The sequence below is a fragment of the Seriola lalandi genome, unplaced genomic scaffold (assembly GCF_002814215.2).
Source record: "Seriola lalandi dorsalis isolate HSWRI2012SDOR001 ecotype SW California unplaced genomic scaffold, Sedor1 jcf7180002052274, whole genome shotgun sequence".
NCBI classification, from domain to species: Eukaryota; Metazoa; Chordata; class Actinopteri; order Carangiformes; family Carangidae; genus Seriola; species Seriola lalandi.
In genome coordinates, this window is record NW_019522827.1 from 2,080,862 (window position 1) to 2,101,780 (window position 20,919).

A 20,919-nucleotide genomic window follows, 5' to 3' on the forward strand; every position below is an offset into this window, starting at 1 on the left:
CTTATAATAAGATAGGACATTGATGTCAATATAAATTAGGTGAGTTAAATTTTATAATTTAATTTTTTTTTTTTTTATTATTGAATGTCGCCATGGCATTATAGCTCTTAGTTTTTTGAACAAAAATTAAGCTAGTCTAAACACAAAATTAAGATTGGCGTAGATTGCCCCCCCCCCCAGCTCCAACTCAGGTTTTATCAGTGTAAGATAGATATATTTGTTTATGCTGTCCAACATCAGTTAGGCCTGAGGTTGTTGTTACGGCACACATTAGTTCCATATGAAAGCCTTTGTGCTGGAGTGTCTCGCCCTCTTCTTAAACTGTATATTTAGATCAGAAAACAAGCACCTGTTACCTAACTGCTGCACCTTCCCTGGGCACATGTGCACACAACATTTGAGTCTACTTAACAAACCATCTCACCTTATGTGCCGTGTATATGAGTCTCACTCCACGTCGATATCTTGCTGTTCTCAGGTTTGCTTTTTTAGGAGATGCAAAAAGCTGAACGTTGGATAGTTAGAAAGTAGACTATGTCTGTAAAAGGAGTTACACGTTCCCCCACCCTGACCTTGGCTATGGTCATATTCACTTCAGTTACACCTAATGAGTCCATTAGCACAGCTGGATAAACAGATCTTAAGTATCAAGACAAATATATCACGGTGTGCGGACGTGATGCCTGTGTGACTGCCGGGTTTATTTTAACTCTTGTTCACCCCAGATAGGTTTGCTCTGTGTTTATATTGTTTTCCAGATCTTACCCGTGGAAAACTAAAACAGTTGCATACACTTCTATCTGGCAGCTGCTTGTTTGGGTAATCATTTCATACTAATCTATACTTATTAGACCCATTCTTAACATCTTATTCATCTGATACGAGTGGCGTTGATAACTTTTGTCTTGTTACAGGTTCCAGGGCCAAATGGTATATTTATATCTGGCAGAAACTCAGCTGATGTTATCCAGTATCCGTTGATACTGATGGAGAGGAGACAAAAATCACAAACTAATGTACAATGTCATGTTGTCCAGTATTAGCCCTGTGATAAGAACTGCCGGTATGACCCTGCTTTGTCGCGACTGTGTTTGAATTTATTTAACTTAACAGCAAATCTTTAGGCTTTGTTTGTGCCGTTTTATGCAACAATTAAGGTTGTAATCTTTTAAAAGACAGTATCCACTTTGCATGTGATGATGTTATCTGTACAAGTACATGTTTACAGTATTTTTGTGGCAGTGTTTGGTATGCTTTCATCATTATCAGTGATAGAACACAACAACATAAACGGAAATGAGAAAAAAAATACACACTTAAAGGTGTAATTTCCTTTTTATGTTATTTCCTTTTAGGCTGTATGCAGCCTGAAAGGACTACCTGTAGACAATACTCAGGGCTTAAAGTACAAATTTTTCAGTATTTTTATTTACGGTTAATATTCTGCTAAAAAAAATGCTAGAAATGAACACCTGTTAAAAACACAGAGCTCTTGTAAGAAAGATGCAAATACAACATTATATCATAAAGGAAACTAAACAGGATTTAGGGTTACTGCATTAACAATACAGAGATTTACATATCATTATAATGAAAAGTGCAATAACCAACTGAATCCTAATTTGCTATTTGCTTGATAGAAAGACTTAACACAGAGAGAGAGAGAGAGAGAGAGAGACACACACACACACACACACACACTCACACGCACACAAACACACTTCTGAAACAATACCTACACCCTTCTGTATAATACATAGGGATTAACAGTTACAAAGAAACATATTGTGCTGAGGTTTTAGTAAAAATAAAAAAAAAGAAAAGAAAAGAAAAGAAAAAACAAAATGTTGGATTTGTTGTAAAGGGAGGATTCTGTGTCTCTGTTTTGATGTGCATGGAGGAAGGGTGGAGGTTCAGATGACCAAACAGGGAGGAGTGTGTGTTTCTGTGTGTGTGTGTGTGTGTGTGTGTGTGTGTGTGTGTGTGTGTGTGTGTGTGTGTGTGTGTGTGTGTGTGTGTGTGTGTGTGTGTGTGTGTGTGTGAGAGAGAGATAGAGGGAGGAGTTGTGCAGATGGATAATGAAAGGGAAGTGTGTTGATGCTTGGAGCTGGCCGGGACACAGCAACATGCCACCGGTGGCAGACAGAGGGTCAGAGCTGCCATCCTTCCAGCTGACACCAAATGAAATTCCAGTTTTATTTAATGTAATAAAATTATAGATTTAAATTACGCAGTAATTTCATTTTCTCAAAGGTCATTCGGTGGCTGGCAATTGAAAACTTCCAACATCATATCACATTGCAAGTTCTCGTGTCACCGTCACATCGTGTAAAACATGTTCACAGTTTAAGTTGTAAAGTTTTTTATAGAGAAAAAAAAATACAAGTACTTAAACATAGAAGTTTAGATTTTGATTAAATTTACATAGTTGCTTTCCATCTCTGCTCATCATAGGCATCTAATTTTAATCCAATTTATCATCTAATTTAATCTGGTAATTGATCAGGACTGATGAACTTTTAACATTTGAAATCAGGTTTTCCCCCAATTTTAGGCAAAAATAACACAATAACAAATATTCATCCACTGAAACATAATTTAGACCATTATGGGATGCAACCCCATCACCACCCCCACCCCAACCACCACCAAAGAAACAACAATTTTGAGTAAATTAGCACATTGACACAGAAACTCATGCGTAATAACCAGACTGACTTGCCATTTTATTTTGCCTTGATTATTTATTTTATTTTAACCATTAAAATGGGATGTAAACAGCGATTCAGAGGTCTGGAATCAGGCTGGAGATGTTCTGGCTTGTATCAAGCTGGATGAACTGATTAAGATTATATAATCAAAGATTGAAATGATTTTAAATGACAAACACCTGAAATTAAAAGCAAATTTCTTTGCAGCGTGTTTATGTTGCATGGAGGAGTCTCTGTTATAACAGTGGTCAACACTTAGCAGCCGATATCTGATATCTAATGAAAAGCCTGTAAACTTTGCAGCAAAGTGATACATTCCTCTAATCCTACTTTTCAGTGAGGGGGTACAATAAACAGAGAATTCAGAAAAGACTGAGGTCAGGGTGTCCTCAGGGTCAGGGTGTTCCCCCCAAGCCACCCAACCGCCATTATATCAGTCTCCCCCAACCAGGACGGTCTCAGCTGTACCCATCCATCACAGAGGCCCCGGGCACTGGCCTGGGAGCCCCTAAACCAACACTGACTGACTGACCACAGAGAAAGGTGAGCTGCTGTGCCCCGTCCCTCCCTCCCTCCATCACCTGTCACCTGTTATTGTCGTCACACACCAGCAGCTCTCCACAAACTGTAAACTGGGCAGCAGCTGGCCTAATGGAGAGCAGTGCATCCTGTGTGTTTGGGGGGGGGGGGGTTGCCTCCGTCAGTCTGTTTATGGTTGGTTTCTTGCCTGGACCCAGGCACTAATCCTCTCTACTGTAGATGAAGGCTTCTTTTAACCCAGAGGGAAGAAATGAAATCACAATGGCACATGTAGCACTTTTATCTGAGGGTGAAGAGGTTTGGAGACCCCTAAGCAAAACAGGAAAATGGCTGTTGTTTAGCAGGAAGGGGCGGCAATATGACTCTTTGTTTAGTCCAGTGTCAGTGATCAAAAGCTTTTCATGCTTTGAAGTTATCCAACTGATCCACTTGCATATTATTCATAGTCTTTGATGTTAACAGTATTAGACCTGAGTCAATAATTTTTCTCTTTAATTGTCTTTGTTTCCTCGACCAGCCAGACTTATGAACCAATGCTTTGAACTAAAATCACATGATTAAGACGTGTACACTTCACAATAAAAGCCCTGATGTAAAAATAGCCTGGCAAGCCCATTTTATTTGTATAGCACTTTTAAAAACAGAAGTGATGAAATAATAAAAGAATTAAAAAGACAAAGAAGGAACTATACAAACAAGGAGAGACATGAAGTTAAAGTAACATGACATACAGTTATTCAATTAAGAAAGGGACAAAGAAAAGATTAAAGGAGTCCTGAACAGATATCCTAAAAACAGTCCCACAAACACACTGGATTGTTCATTTCGCATAATGCAACTTGATGGTGTCTTTCATTAGATCCCCCTCATCCAGTGAGGCGCTTCACATCACATTCGCACAAACTGTGCTACCAGTAAAGGGAAGCAAATATTGTGATGACTTACAATAAGGGAGTGTCCGACATATCCCACCTTCAAGACATACTGTATCTCAAACACTGGCTCAAGTCAAACCAGATCTGTGATCACTTTTAACTCAGTGTGCTGCAAAATGTATTTGTCCTTTTATGTGTGTATTTTATATTTGAATTTGTGTATTGTTACTTGTAATGGTTTTTGTTTTATGTAACCTGTCTAGGGACTACGGGTGTAAATTAGCATTTTTGCTACAATCTGGAATGTTTACATCATGTATTTTATACCGATGCTCATTAGCATGCAAAAATAAAACAATAAAATAAACCTTCCAAATGATTCTTTCGGCATTAGTTTTTCTTTGGTGCATTTTCTTCCTGATGATTTTGGATATGGCCACTGGAGGGTGCCAAAGTTGAGAATGATCAAATTCTACAGGCTTCAAAATATTATCCTCCATTCTTATCATTGGTAGCTAAAATCTAAGATTAGCATTTCAATCAACGATTATTGCTCTTTAATGTGGTTTTCAGGATGCAGTGATTTATTCCAAACCAAAGGTAGCCGCAGAGTAATTTAATGTGAGGCTCAGGGCCAGTACAGTCAATCAGCAGCTGATCAGCAAAGGCTCTTCTCCCCTCCACAGGCTGCTGCTGAGAGATCTGCTAAGCAATAATTGAAATCAAAGAAGACAGATTATGACTATTTGTTGCCTCGCGTCGTACCTTTCACCTCATTACAGGACACAGCAGGATCCCGTCGACTGCCATCAGGGAGAGCGCGGTGTGTGAAGTCACAGCACCATGGTGCTCTGTGATGCTCCTGTTTCAGACGTCACTTCCCATGGCTGCGGGATGGGGCTTAAGTTTTCTTTGGCACCGGCAAGTGACAAAATCTTCACGACTCTCAGGAGCTGTCCTGTTCACAGTACGTGTCAGTCGAGCTATTTGAAGGGTGTAACGCTCGTGAGCATATCTGTGAGAGATGTGAGAGAATTTACACAAAAAGTGAGCAAATGCAGGAATGCTCAGAGGAGCTGGCCACCTGTTTTCTGTTTTTTACCGCGGCAGCACATGACAGCACCGCCATTCATTAAGTGAAGTGAATCGCTCACTAATAGACACACAGAGCATATTTAGGCACATCAGACTTTTCAAAGCTTTATGGTGATGGTCCTCCTGGTGCAGCAGGATGTGTAACTGTAGCTTCCAAGAGAATGACTGACATTCAAGAGAATGACTGACATTGTACACACGGTACAGTGTAGACATGTTGTGTGTCTGAAATGTTGCTAACTAGATGTATCAAGGTTGATGAATATAATCACATATTATCATTCCACCCATGTTTGTGAAATACATCTAACAAACTCTCAAACTCTATTGTCTTGTCTGAGCACACGTTACAGTCTGAGAGATGAGATTTCAGTGAGCGTAACATCTGATTGCTGAGTGTCAGATTGTTAAAAACAATAAGAATGGTATACATCTACCCATGGAAACTACATTACATCACAGTGTGAAATCCTGAGATAAATTTGAATCAACAATTGTGTCTGTTGCAAGACTACAACATTTCCAGTTTGAAGAATTTAAGAAATGTCACCCCAGTCCTGATGCCTCCTTCCATTACTCTAATTCTTACAAGAAAGGTTTGCCATGGCAGCCTGTTGAAGACAGGAGGGGCTGTTAAATATATTAGTAACTGTTTTATTTATTTTGTGAAAATATGTTTATGTTTTAAAGTTAATGCACGAATGAAATATTGTTGTTAAACTGCTGCATGTAATACAACGAAAAGAGATATAAACTAGAATGATTTCCTTTTTTAATTCAGTTAAACAGGAGATTCCTCCCGCAATGAAAAGTTTAAATACCACCAGAAAAGAGGAAGGAAGTGTATGAATACGCGAAGGTGATGACAGGAAATAAAGGGAAAGTGACAGCGTTAAGTGGATGCAGGATTATCTCGAGTGGAAAACACGTGGAGACAACAGTTAAAGTGTCATTAGGACCTCACACACAGACAAAGGCGAGCCAACACCTCAGCTGTCTGTTGACATGTGGGTGTAAGAGTCAGGAGCTGGCGGCCATGATATCCAGAGGTGTGCAAACCACACAGGGGAAATTAAAATCCGCTCGCCACCACAAGGCGATGCAAACAATGAGAGGGTGTTAGGTGTGATCTTCCTGTCTGATTTCTATTTGCTCTACCCTGGTTTCTGTTTGACCAAAACAGCAGCACATGAACCACCTGCTTTACACGAGCATAGAGAAAAGACTCTTTCACACATATAGAGCCCGACTGGTACTTTCCCCTATTCACACTTATACTTGTATGATGGTTTCACATAAGTGACAGAAGAAGCCTGAATGCCAGATGTTGCGGTCATAGTAAAAAACACATGTCACTTGTTTTATTGTAAAGATGAAAAAAGAGGAGCTTCTTCTCTGTTTCGTCTATAATGCTGCCATTCATCCACGGTTGACATGAGCTTTGTTTCGGAGTCTGAACCAACTCCAAAGTACCAGCCCAGCACTAAAGTTTGCATTGGTGGAAAGAGGGGATCATTGTCTTCACGGCATTCACTGAATGATTAATCACCGTGTCATGTATATCAGCTATTTAAAAAATTCAGTTTTCTTCTTTTCTTTTTGGGCAGGTCTGTTTTCTTGAAAAACTAACAGCACCTGACACTGCATACCTGCAACATGCTGTTACCATGGTGACCAATAAAAAAGTTTAATATATGACATATCCCCATATCAAGAGTGATGTTGCCATATATGTCATCTATGAGGGGATATACTAACTATATATATATTTTATGATAATCAAGATGTCAAGGAAAACTTTCAGCTTGATGACTTGTGATTTGAGACTGCTGGTTTCAATGTGAAAATGTAGGGTCTTGTATTTACTTCTTTTCTTTTTCCCATTTCTTTTAAGATTGAAACACTAAATAAAAAATAAAATAAAAAAGATGCCCCAAAAAAAAAAGAATTTAGAAAAAAAAAGTGTAGATGGTGTATGAACTATAACACAGAAATCAGCGATGGAAGACAGACATTTGAAATATTAACTGTAACTCAGTCTCCAGCAGCTTGACACTGAACTTTAACCACCTGTACCAACAACCGACACCAATCCCAAACCCTAACATGGGAGGCAGCAGATGGAGAGATGTTTCCGTTCCCGAGCAGTTGGAGGAATCAAGACACCAGATGCTTTGCTTTTATTTTTACGTGTTCGCATCAGTCATTTGGAGGTATGGTAGCCCGAGCAGGACAAAGAGCCAAGGCCAAATATCTTGGCTTTGTAGGCACAACAGCTGGAAGGAACAAACCAGGAAGTCGCTCCACTTCATTAAAGACCCAGCAGGAGAGCAGCAGAGCTTTTCTAACTCTCCTCCCACTCTCTCCATCACGCCACTCCTCCAGTCTTAAGTCCATTCCCATTACAGTTAGAACTTTGTCCATGAAATTGGAGTTCACTTTTTTTTAATTGTTATTATTAATGACACTACTCTTGTGTAAAACCTCTCTGTAGTTTGCAAATCAGGAATACTCAATATATTTAATGACATTCACGCCCGACATTGTCTTTAATGTTACTTCTCTATGTGTTCGGCTGCTGACATGTCGTCAAATTTTCACTGAAGTGGATAATAAAGTTTTTCTTTATCTGGGCTACAACACTATATGGTATCACAACATGAAAGACTAATTATTTTACCTATTTAATTATTTTCACCTAAAGACGCAGACCTCACTGTGAACAGTAAAATAGCGATGAAATAACAATGTCAAGTCATCTACCTGTTCTCACACCTATCTGCAGTGCATAATATACCATTCCCTGTGTGTGTTTATATTGGGGTGTGTGTTTCTAGTTCTTAGCTAAAGTGGTTGGGGACAAGCTCTGTGACTTCTAAGCTCTTCTGATCTGATCCTCCTACAGTGTGAAAGTGCTACTCTCCAGCAGCAGCTACACTAATCTCCTCCATAGTGGATCAGTGCAGAGAGCTGCTGCTTCACAGTCACAACGACCGATCAGCTTCATCGGGACGTCACCTTCCCAACATGTGTCTGTCTGTGCGGGTGATCTCACAGTTTAGCACCGGTTTAGCTAAAAAGTATTTCCCCTTCTCGCCTCATCGGACAAATTTCCTACAGATGTGACCCTACCTCTTGAAAAATACACCAACACACACTCATCACTAAGCAGCAAGTGTTGTCTAATAGCACATACAAGTCCAAAAACAAACACTAACCAACACACACACATGGCATGCCCTTTTGGCATGGCACGCCCCATCAGTAATAGCCGATCACTTCATGATTTGCTCGTTCAGTGAGTGATGGACAGATCCCCCCTCAGCACCACAAAAGAAAACACCTGTTAGAATCTGCTTAATCCTAGCCAGTGGCCCTGCTCTCGGGGCTCTTTGGGGCCCCGTTTAATCCACACAAGGGCACCAGGCCAAGGCCAGGGTAGATTAGACCCCCACCATCCATCCATCCATCCATCCATCCATGCACACACACCTCTGAGTCTGCCCCCTATAACGAGTGTTTGAATCGGCCCCTTAATCCTTGGACTCGGCGCAGCCCTCCACCCAGCACACACCCACCTTCCCCCTCAGCAAAAACCTAATCTCCATGCATCCCCTTCATACCCACTCGCAGACCTGGCCCAGCCCAGCCCAGCACTCACTAGCCCCCACCCCAACTCTCCTCCACCTCCTTTCCCCTCCCCTGGTGGGGCTGAAAGCCCATTGATTTGTTGATTTCTCTTCTTTTGTCTGCGGCCGGCCGAGTGTTAACGAGACATCCAGGCCCGGGGCCCAGTGCCAGGACTTTTGGCATGGGAGATTAAGGTCCTGATCTGGGCATCTGTCACTGCCCAGTCCCCCTTCTCCCTTGTGGCTCTGGGAGAGGCCTTTCCTTCAGTCATTTTCAGAATGAGCTGTACACTGATCCTAACAGGAGAAGAAGACTGTTGTGCTCCATGCAACAAAAGCAGACAGGCAGTTTACAACAACAACAAAAAAAAACATAACTAAAAATATTTTGACATTAATTTCAGCTGAAGAGTTTATCATCATCATAAAGTTACTCTACAGACACACATACACATAAATCTATATGACATATGGATACACAGATGCAGAAACAGATCCATGCATTACATTTATGTGCACACAGCTCACACTTTCACAGATATTAAAAATTATAATAGGATCCGGTCTGTGCACAGAACCAGTCTAAATTTAGGTCAGGTAGTAATATTCTGCTAATTTCCAAGGAGATTATATTTTATATTTTATTTTCAAAGGATTATATATATATATATATATATATATTTACGTGATAATGTTCCAAGACTGTTTACTTTATGTATTGGGAAGGGAGATCAAGGTGACATAATTGTATTTTAGTTTGTCTTGAAAGAAACAGATTAAATGTTATAATGGAATTAATCCAAGCACTGCTAACTTTGAAAATTATTCAACCCTTAAATTATCAAAACGTTAACCAGTGTCATTTAGTTTGTTATAGTAATAAAGAATATTTCAAAGCAACCATCACATATTTGCCAGCATGTTTCAGTCCTCATTTGTGTGTTTATGTTTTTAATGATGTATTGTATTTCGCCTTTATTGGGCAACAAGTGTCTTATTTCTGCCTGGTTTACTTCAGGGGTTATTGTGGAATAAAAAGGTTTAAAGTTGTTTTGGTGTATTAACTTCTGGTCACATATCATATCTCAAATATGTTAACATTGCCAAGGCAACGGTAACACTTGATAGTATCTTTTTTTGTTATTTTTTTTAATTAAAAAAAAAAAAAACATATAAGTTTTCATGAGTAGTGAAGATCCAAACCCAGAAGTTCACTCGGACTATGTCTCCACCTAGTGGTCACAAAATCTTACATGCAAGCTGTAACAGGAATTTTGACCTTATTGACCTCATTGGTTATTTCAACACAGAGGCTCCATTTTTATATCTGTGCAAAGTTTAATTTCTGTTGTATGAGATTTTGCTCTAAAATTAACTGGATAGTGAATTTGAAAAATTGTGTCAAAGTGTGCAGATTATATGACCAGTAACAAAGGTTCAAACTCAAGTGATAAAGACAAAGCAATAAAAAAGAAATGGCTGATTTTAAACATGTTTAAAGGATATAAATTAATTGTGGCAAAGAATGATAATCAATAATGTTTTAATAAAGATGACATGTTTAACCTGTTTCAAGACTATATTAAACTGTTATACTAAACTAAATCAAAACCATATAAACTACTCAAAAATGTGTGGCTTATGTCACCATCTGGTGGTTGACATGCCTAAGGGTTCGTCTTTTGCAGATATAGATATTGATAAGGGACATGAACATGAAGGAAACAGCAATAAATTCATTCATAGAAATACAATACAATACAATTTAGGTGTATATAGCTTGTATTTAATAAGGCACATAAGAATGATGATTTATGATATCAGGATAAAAAGATCATCTGAACTTTAGGTATTAAAATTTAAAATACTTTTCATTTAAAAAATATATTTTTTGCATTATACTGTAGCCATTATTGCACAGCTATAAAATTACACTGCATTATATCCTGAGCAAAGTAAAATGGCTCTCTAACAGGGAGTGTCCCAACTGTCAAGTAACACTGTCAGTAATGACAGCAAACCACATTGACTTTGGCTCATCTTTCAACATAACCAAACAAGCTTTATTAACTCATTCACACCCAGGCATCCATCATTCATAAATCTGTGACTTACAAATGCTTCAGACAAAGAATGTGCGTATTTCACTGTCAGAGATACAACATGTTTAAAGCATTAGATTTGGATGTCTCGAAAAAAAACATGTTTGAAAAAGTCCTTTAAAAGAGAAACATTTTTGATATTTTCATTTTGTTACAAATTTCATAGTTATGATTTTTTTTAACCTCAAAGAAGTTTAAAAAGATTAAAATACCTAACGAGTGTGGTTGAGATGAATAAAATAAGACTGTCAACATGCAGTATATGTATATGTAATGTGCATGAAGCGTGTTCTCGAGTTGCTCAGTCTGGACTTCAAGATGAACAAAAGTGCCATATTTTCCAACCTTGATAATCTTGACCAGTTAAATGGGGACAAGCTTGTCACAAGGCAGCAGCGGGCTGGCACCAATTTTCTTAGCACATTCATTCTGCAGACATAAAATGGAAAGATTGCATCAGGTTAGCTCACTCTCTCGCCTTGCTGAGAGTTAGATTAGAGGATTGATACCATTGTCACGTCTGTACATTAAATATGAAGCTACAGGCAGCAGCCAGTTAGCTTAGCTTAGCATTAAACCTGGAAGTATAGGGAAAAAGCTAGCCTGCCTCTGTCCAAACATAACAAAATCAGCCTGCGAGGACCTCTAAAGCTCACTAGTTAATATGCTATATCTTGTTTGTTGACATTTGCCTAAATACAGACTCAAGTAAAATAATTATCCTGGTCTTGCTAGATCTTAGTGCAGCTTTAGTGCAGTGAGACAAATTAGAGAAGTGGGTTGGACTCAACTGTCCTCACATGGTTCAGGACATACTTCGAAGGTAGGGATTGTTTTGTCTCTATCGGTACTCATGAATCAGTGGAAACCACTATGGCATACGGATTCCCACAAGGATCCATTCTTGGGCCCCTTTTGTTCAACCTGTACATGCTTCCTCTTGGCCATATGTTTCAAGAGCACAAGGTGGTTTATCATAGCTATGCAGATGACTTACAGATTTATTTAGCTCTTTCACCTAATGCTTTCAGTCCCAGGCACTCTGTGTCTGTGCCTTGAAAAAGTGAATGGCTGGATGCAACAAAACTTCCTCCAAATAAATAAACACAAGACTGAGATAGTTCTATTTGGGAACAAAGAAGGAAGGGTGAAACTAAGTGCCTACCTGGAGTGCAGAGCATTAAACACTTAAACCCATGTTAAAAATCTCAATGTAATCACAGATTGGCATCTTACTTTCAGTGAACACATTAAAGCTGTAACACAGTTAAAAAAAACATAGCTAGGATCAGAGACCTTGTGTCTAACCAAGCCTTAGAGGAACTCATTCATGCCTTTATATCTTCCAGAGTCAGTTATTGCAGTGTTCTCCTCACTGGTTTACCAAATAAGACCATCAGACAGCTACAACTTACTCAGAATGCTGCTGCTCGGGTTCTGACTAAAACTAAGAAACGAGAGCACATTACTGCAGTGCTCAGGTCTTTGCACTGGCCTCTAGTCAGATGCAGAGTTGAATTCAAAGTTTTAAATATTGTCTATAAGTCACTAAATGGCCTGTGCCCAAAATATACTGTATATTCGAGAAATGTTCACTGTATATGAGCCCAAAAGGTTTCTAAGATCTGCAGGAGCTGGTCAGTTAGTGGTGTCTAGGGTTAAAACTGAAAAGGGTGAAATGTCTTTCAGCCACTATGCTGCCCACTGCACCAGCTCCCAATGGAGATTAAAATCTGCAACTGGCTTTAAAATGAAGCTAAAAACTTCTCCATTCACCTCTGCCTTCATTTAATCTTGCACTTAAATTACATATTATCTATTTTATTATCAGTGTTTTTATACTGATTTTATACCGTTTTCTTTTAATGCCTTTTACCCAGATTCTTATGCTTCTTTTATTTCTCTTAAGTCCATTGAATGACCTCTGTGTATGATAATGTGCTATACAAATAAATTTGCCTTTCCTAATCTTCAAAGTAGAAAAACAACAGGGGATCGTTTTCTTGGTGATTTGTAGTCACTTTATGAAGTCTTACCATGTAGTTTACGACATTGATGTGATAGGGAATCCCGCCCAACTCTTCACATTTCTTCATGTTCATCCTCTCCGGGTCTCCAGCAGTCAAAACAGGAGTGTTGGCATCAGCCTATAATAAACAGCAACAATGACAAAATGACTGGACATCATCTACATTCAATTAGTGTGTACATCAAGATGGCAGCAGTGGGACCTACTCACAGAATCCAGGCCTCTCTGGATGGACAGCAGGTCTGACATCCTGTCGCTGAACCCGGGAGCAAAGTTCTCTGGGTTGATCGCCACAAAACACTGACCCTGAAAACACAACAAGGACGATGACAACTCTGTGAACTGACCCAACACAAACAGTAAATAGGCCTATGACGTATTCAAAAATATGCCCTCCGTCTGAGCACCATTGATTTTGTCTTTTAGATAACAGTGACAGATAACTTTATAACACGACAACACAAGCCAAAAGAAAAAAACGACAAATCAAATGTACCAGGTTGGCAACACGGTCTGTTACTTTCCACGTGCGGACATGTTTGCTGTAGGCCGCACCGGCCAAGATACCACAGAACACCTCCACCATCATTCCCAAACCGTAGCCTTTGTACCCTCCTGAAAGCCACAGAGACATAACATGACATGAATGAACTTCAGTCCTTTGACGTAATGAAAGGTTAAGTGCAACAAATACTGTAAAATAGCAGGTTCCCGACCTTTCCCAACTCATAGCCCACTTGATGTTGGTGGCCCCAATCCGACCCACAACATAAAAGTTCCTATCATTGGCTTAAATTGTACTGTTTTGCTAATGATTTGTCAGTCCACTTGCAATACCTAATTGTTGGGAACCACTGCTGTACACTACGTGACATTATATACAATTAACCCATAGTAGAGAGAGCTGGAATATCTGTGTAGATGCTGCACATAAAAGACTGACAATCAGCCAGTCAGAGCTGTGCTTAAATTACAAACTGTACAATTTCTCATCGACTGTTAACAAATAACATGTGAGGAAAGAGTAGCACGTGGGGATTATTTCAACACGATATGACAACATCAGTATAATATTTCAGTGACAGAATGGAAACATCTTGAATCGGATCTCTTACCCCCTGAGCTGAATGCTAACACTTGTACAACCTGTATCTACTGGTTTCTGACCTGTGGCTTCACTGCCGCCAATGGGCACCAGTCCTCCTCCACTCAGGACTTTCTTGGGGTCTGGTGTCAGCTTTCCCTGAGCGTCACAGCCCCAGCCCTCAGGAATGGGGTCTCCACGCCGCTCGTGGAGCTCCACCTGCGACATTGACAATGACATTAAATAAGAGAGTAAGATGAAAAAAACTGTTTGATAAATGAGACATTATAGTACACAACATCAGAATGTGAAGCAAATATGTTTGTTTAAATAAATAAAGTTTTTTACTTTTTACTTTTTAAAGTAATTCAATGTAATTCAGTGCTTCTGCCATTGAAACTAGTTTCTGAAAAGCTGATGGAGCGATTGCATCCAACTCTCAGCGCACCTTGAGTTGATTTTTATTTTGATTGGACTAATAATAGGATTTGCCTCACCCTCTTTCAGCTAATAGGAACACAAAATGTGAAGCAATTACATGAATCCACTCAGAAGTTAAAAGATTCTCAGTACTCACACTCCCTGTTATCCCCCACTTAACTCAGTCTGTGTATAAACTAGATTAATAATTCAAACCTTCCTTGTCCAAACAGTTTAGGTATGCGGTAATCAAAAAATCTGATCTTACCTTTCCAAGTGCGACTGCTGATGTGGCCATGTCCAGAACGAAGCTGTCTCCGTCTTTAGCAGGAGCCGCCACACTGATGGGGTTGGTGCCCAACGTGCACTACAAACAGCAGGGTCATGATATTAGGATGGGAAAGATTTTTACTTGCAGGATTGTTTTAGAAAACATCTTGGATAAATACACATTCAGTCAGTATGTTGAACAATGTCCACAGTACAATAAGACCAACTCTTATGTGTCATGCAGTGCAGCTTATTCTATTGTACCAATAATACATTTACCTCTTTAGCACGTGTAGGAACCACCAGTGGGGACGTGTTGGTAAATGACATGCCCTGTGGTGGTCAGATCAATATTAGAAAAAAAAGAAAAGTAAATAACATTTTGAAATACAAAATTTCTCCTTTCTGGAGAAAACTGAACTGAAACTGAAACAAATGTAAAACAATTTTAACATTTTTATCTTCCAACAGCAACGGTGTAGATATTCAAAATGGGTCCAAAAGAAAATAAATGTTTCACTCACAATCATGTTTTCCTTCAGAGCTTGCATCGCGTAGTATCCAGCAATACCGTAATGATTGGAACCTAAGAATGAAAAGTTCCATTAGCATTTAATGGGTTAGAAGCAATGGTAATTCATTGTTTTATTCATCAAAATGTGTTCACTGCTTTTCCACGGTAGTCAAGTGACAAAATAAAAATAAAACGGATAAACCTGAGAGGGATGCTTTATAAAAGGGAACTATAGTATTTCAAGTCCAACCTGTGTGTCTTGCCTGCAGCTGTTTTTCCTCACTGCCAGGCTTAATGGCCTGTTATATGAGCCAAACACCATTCTAATAACTAAACAGGGAAAATAATCCCTTTATGAATGCTGGACATTCAGTCCAATCAAATACAGGTTTGTATGTGATGCCTGAGCATGTTGGTTTGAACCAGTAGCTCACAATAAAGTAGTGAACATGTCCTATCCATACAATGCAAATTTGTTTTGCCACAGTTATGGCCTTTTGAAGTTTAAGTCAACCACATCAAGATGTCCTTAAAAAAAAAAAAAAAAAAAAAGGGACTCACCATGTGCCACCACCCAGCCAATACCAACTTCTTTGGCCTTCTTTATGGCCAGATTCATACAGAAGTTCCCCACCACAGGACCCAGGAGGTTCTTCCCATCCACCAGCGCCGTGGCTGCGCTCTCCTTCTCCACCACCGGCTCACCGTCCTTGGCACAGATTCCAGACTGGATGTCCTTTACGTACATGTCTGTCGAAAAGTACAGAGGACAGAGAGCACACTTTACCCTCTTTCTTCTTCTATACCACTACCATGGTGCTGCCATCTTTAAGTTAAACACGCATATAAGGTGATGAACGTCCAGCTCCCCACTTACCCATCCTGTTGAGTCCGTGGCTGTAGTGGCCTCTGTGGTCTCCTTCCACCAGGACCTCGGCCAGGCTGCGAGCATGGTGCTGCTTGGTGCCCACGGCCATCATACACCTCTCGATGAAGTTTTGCACCTCCACCTGGCTGATCAGACATCTGCAGAGAGGGAAATATTTAATCAGCAACACAGAAGCACAGGTAAGTACTGCATGCATAATGTATATGTGCATAAAGTAATGCATTTGTTTTAGTTGGTTGATAAGTATGACTAAATAGACTAAATTGGCAAAAAAAAAAAAATAGATTAAAAGGCAACTCAGAAAAAAAATCAATTAAGTCAACACAATAGTTTTTTTGGCTGATGTTCTTGTATACAAATGCTGGTTTGGAGAACAGAACAGGGACTCTGACTTTTGGCCTAAATAGCAAACCTGGACAAATGCAAAACTGCCCAATTACGTCCTGCTACAAAGTCCTGCGAGGGTGACCCCTTTTTATTGCCCCACATGTTGGAGGATTTGACAGAATGGTCAGTCCCATTCTTATTTAAAGTTTAAAGTCCATCTTTGCAACAGTGATTGCACAACCTGTAAACATATAGATGATATAGGTAATGCGGTGAGCCTCCACTTGCGTTACGTTCAATGGTCACTGCAAACAGAGCTCAGCAGAGAAGTTATGATGGTTTGACCGCAACCTATGTGTTGACTTTGTAAAGCAATGCTGAACTGAGTGAATATAAGAACGGTCAAGACATCATGAACCAGAGGATGTTTGTCTGTCTGCTTCAAGTCATGTGCATTAAAAGCTTTAGAAAAACTTCCACAAAATCAAAATATGTTTAACAAATATTTGCAGATATTTAAATACAGTATAGTTTTGTTGGAGGAAAAAAGGTCCAGGGCCGGGCCAGAGACTAAGTTTAGACCTCTTCACCAACACTTTACTCTCTACAAAACTGCACTTTTACTGGAGTCAAAAAAGATTAAAAAAAAGAAGTCACTGGAGATGATCAGAGTCCAATGCAATATAATTTATTCTTTCACAAGAATAAAAGCGAGATCAGATCCGGATCCGAATTGAAGACAGAGTGCCTGTGCACGATCACATATAGTTCCTTCTTAGGTGGATTCTCCAGAGCAATGGTGTCCAGCCCCGTGTGGAACTCCCCAAACCAGGGTAGCGTAGTAGGACCTGGTGTCCAGAAGCCTCTCATCTATCCTAAGACTCCTGTGCCAAGGCATGTAGTAGGTCCAGGCATCCAAAAGCCTCCCCTCTACCCTAAACCTGAGGTCCTCGTCTACCCTCAATCTGGGCCTCGCTACGGCTGCTACTCCAACACCATTGCTCCCAGGGCCTTCAGACCATTTTCTTTAACTTTATTCCCTCCAGGTTTCATTCTATAACATTTCTATAACAAACAAAGGCTGGTTCACATACAAATCTAACCTCACTTGTGAGCATAGCTATTCCATTGGATTATATAAGTTTAACATTCAGTATATTTATAAAGCATAGTATATTTTAGTGAGAATTTACTACAACAGTTTCTACAACAAACCACAACTTTGAGCACAGATCACAACGAGGCTAAAGTTCAACGATAAAGAACAAAGTTTAGTTGCTCTTTTCTGCGAGGGGTTATCTGTAGATTTTCTTGCTAAGAAGTTAGTTCTAATTGTCAGACAGCCTAAGAAGTACCAAAACTAAATTTATTAACTGTAACACCTCACTGTCATGGAACATGTTTGGGCCACCAATGAAAACCAGATTAATCAAAGCCTCATGCTTTTATGAACGCTGAAAAAACAGAGCAGGACACATCTGTGTTCCTTATCTGTAATGCTGAATACGTAACATTCAACGCCTTCTCTTCCTGCTCCGCTCTCCTTTCCTCCTCCCATGTTTCCTCCATTCTACTCTGTGGTGTTTATTGGCTGCTGGAGGAAGGACAAAAGTTGTAACTTTTGGAATGCACCATAATTGTATACAGATATATGCTGCAGGCGAGCGGGTTCTGCACGGGGATTGGATGATTCTCAGTTTGTCTCCACAATAAAGTTGTGTTCAATACAAACAGCTTCATTCAAAACCAGCGACTGTTGTTTATTAGATGATGCATCCTGTTCTCACGGGTTGACTATGACTGAAGCTCATTGCCCAAACTGCTGGATGCACTAGTATCTTGTGCTAGTTTTTAACACGAGCATCTGACGGTGAGAAAAACAACTCATATTCACGCATGCTCACTAAAGTCTAAAGACTAAAGACTTGAAAGCAGCATATCTGAATCCTTGAGACATTAACATATAGGTTCAGCCCCTCACTACAAAGTTGTTGAGAGGACAATTTGTGAAACTTGTTCTTCTGCTCTTATTCATGAAGAAACCTGCATAAATTGAGCTGTGGCACAAGCGAGAGCTCAAAAAGAACACTGTGTACATTTACAGGTCCACACACCATTATCCCCAACCCCCCGACCCCAGCTCCACCCCCTGATGTTTTTAACTGTGAGCATAAAAAAAAAAATGTCAGCATGACTTCTAATCTAGCAAACTGACACCACTGTACAAGGCTTTGAAGCGCATTACAGAATTTAAAGAGCCCTTGCTTTTTTTCTGCAAACATGTTGCTGTTTAACTTAATTACCCCTGCACAATGCCCTAAAGCAGGAACATGCATTTATTCGCTTCTTTTGCCAAGGGTTACATAAGAAGACGGGGACCACTCCCATGTGTGTATGGTAAACATGAAGCTACAGCCTTTTACCAAAGGTAATAAAATCCACCTACCAACCCCTCTAAAACACATTATATCTTCACTGTTTAATTGTAAAAACTAAACTTTGCTCTTTTACTTATTTCTTGGCAGGGACCAGTCGCATCCTGGAGTCTCTGCTGGTTGCCTGGTGACCAGTCCAGTGGAAGAAATAATCTGGCCCATACCAAAATGTTAAATTTTCAATTTTACACTTCAGTTACTGTATGGATTTAACAAATGAGGGAGGCAGATTTAAATCCAGTAACCCTTGGACAGAAGTAGGCTAGCCATTTCTCCCTGTTTCCAGGCTTTATGCTAAGCTAAGCTAACCGGCTGCTGGCCAAAGGTCAAGCTACGATTTGAGATGTATATAAATTTATGCAGGGAAATAAATCAGATTTATATTAGATTAGATTCACTAATTTATACGTTCACTTCATTAATGTTATTATTGTTTTGTTAGTTTCTCTCCACTTTAGCACCAACTCAGAATTTAGCTTTTGACCTTTACACTAGTTGCCATTCTACTGTAGACTGTCCTTCTTATGTGTCAGCGACCGTCAGCATGTTACAAGATCACAAAAATAATGTCATTACATTTCAGACATAGCTGAAAGAAGAGCCATTGTTCATGCCATTCCTCCTTTACATATAGATCTAAGGAAAAGTGTAAATATCTCTCCCTAAAAAGACAGAGAGCAGCACATGACAGTGTGGCTTTGATTGAATTCTCAGTGGACAGTGAATGTGGCACGGGGTCACATCCCCTGCACTGGTTCATGTTAAAGAAGTACAATGGGACACATGTATGCATGTCTCAGAATGGGTTAGCAGTCGTCTTGAGCACAAACATACGAAACAGATCCACTTAACTGCTTGATGCATTGAGATAAAGAAAGTTACATCAGAAATCATGTCTCGTGATCTGAGTCTGAGTCTGTGCAGGAGGGTGTGTAACTGCATTTAATCAACTATATGAAAGCAGTCAGACGATCTACACGGGAACAAACTAGTATAGACGTAAACTGAAATCTGGATGTAATTATACTTGATCGACAGACTGTGCAGATTATTATCACTTTCATTGATTTATTAATATTAATATATGTTCAAGGGGCAGCAGCAGCTGAAACAGACAGGATGATCCTGCTGAAATAAAGTTAAAAATAAAATAAAATAATAAATAAAATTTTAATTGAACTGAGATGTGATGGGATGAAATATGACTTTGTGAGTGGTGGAAAGAGTTTATTGGGATATCACTGTGCTGTTGTTTTCACTGGTCTTTGAAAGTTACAATAAAAACAGTCACGTTGTTTCAGTCCTGCAAAAAGCACAATTCGCTCTATGTGCAGAGTAGCAGAGATGCACATTATTCTCAGTTAAAACCTTTCAAGGGAACTGAACTAAATTACTTTATTTCCCTTTTGTAACATTAATTAACCACACACTATCTATTCTTGGAAGGCGAAACAAAGCTGACTAAAGTCTAATGGAGTTAAATCCAAAAACATTAATTTTACATTCAATAGAAACAGGAGCAACAGAATCCCCACAATGTAGCTTGTGGTGTAGTACAAGTATAAAGTAGCATAAAATTGAAATAATTAAGTACATGTACCTGAGAATTAAAAATGTACTGAAAGTAAAGTGCAGGTCTGTGAGTCTAACATCACCTGCAACATGTTTATGTTTCAGTAGAGTGTCATGCTGCAGCTCATTCACACCTTAATTGCCTCTGTCATCAATGCTTTCCTTTCATTAGAAATCACACCCGACTTCTTACCTGCTCATGTTGCTCATGTTGTCCTCTGCGCTGCTGCAGGTCGGTGACTTGTCGCTCTCGGCTGTGCAGCTGATGTTCTGCGGCTGGTGCCGATGAATCCCACGATGACTCCACCAACCGGCTCTTCAAGCCCAGCAGTGTTTGGGAACGCCCAGTGTTGCCAAGTCTACCAGGTATCCTGTCTGTCTGTACCTCTGTGGGCGTGTTGGAGGAGAGAGGGGGGGAGAAAGGGGG

General features: G+C 39.7%; 1 protein-coding gene across 1 annotated transcript; it reads right to left on the bottom strand.

The window, feature by feature from the left end:
• Positions 1-10,891: 10,891 nt before the first annotated feature.
• LOC111650419 (uncharacterized) lies at positions 10,892-20,840 on the bottom strand. Its single transcript, XM_023400320.2, has 11 exons — positions 20,686-20,840; positions 16,147-16,295; positions 15,831-16,019; positions 15,280-15,341; positions 15,035-15,088; positions 14,754-14,852; positions 14,149-14,284; positions 13,478-13,596; positions 13,192-13,287; positions 12,989-13,099; positions 10,892-11,381 (listed from the first exon to the last, which is right to left on the bottom strand). Exons 1-11 carry the CDS (start codon positions 20,700-20,702, stop codon positions 11,316-11,318), a joined length of 1,098 nt encoding a protein of 365 aa, XP_023256088.1. The 5' UTR covers positions 20,703-20,840; the 3' UTR covers positions 10,892-11,315.
• Positions 20,841-20,919: the final 79 nt, after the last annotated feature.

Bases quoted from the DNA above. Each gene is read 5' to 3' on its own strand.
- LOC111650419 (XM_023400320.2), bottom strand. The intron at 15,089-15,279 runs GTGAGTGAAACA...TGACCACCACAG, and splicing joins CTCTGAAGGAAAACATGATT to GGCATGTCATTTACCAACAC. The intron at 13,597-14,148 runs GTCAGAAACCAG...TGTGGCTTTCAG, and splicing joins TGGCGGCAGTGAAGCCACAG to GAGGGTACAAAGGCTACGGT.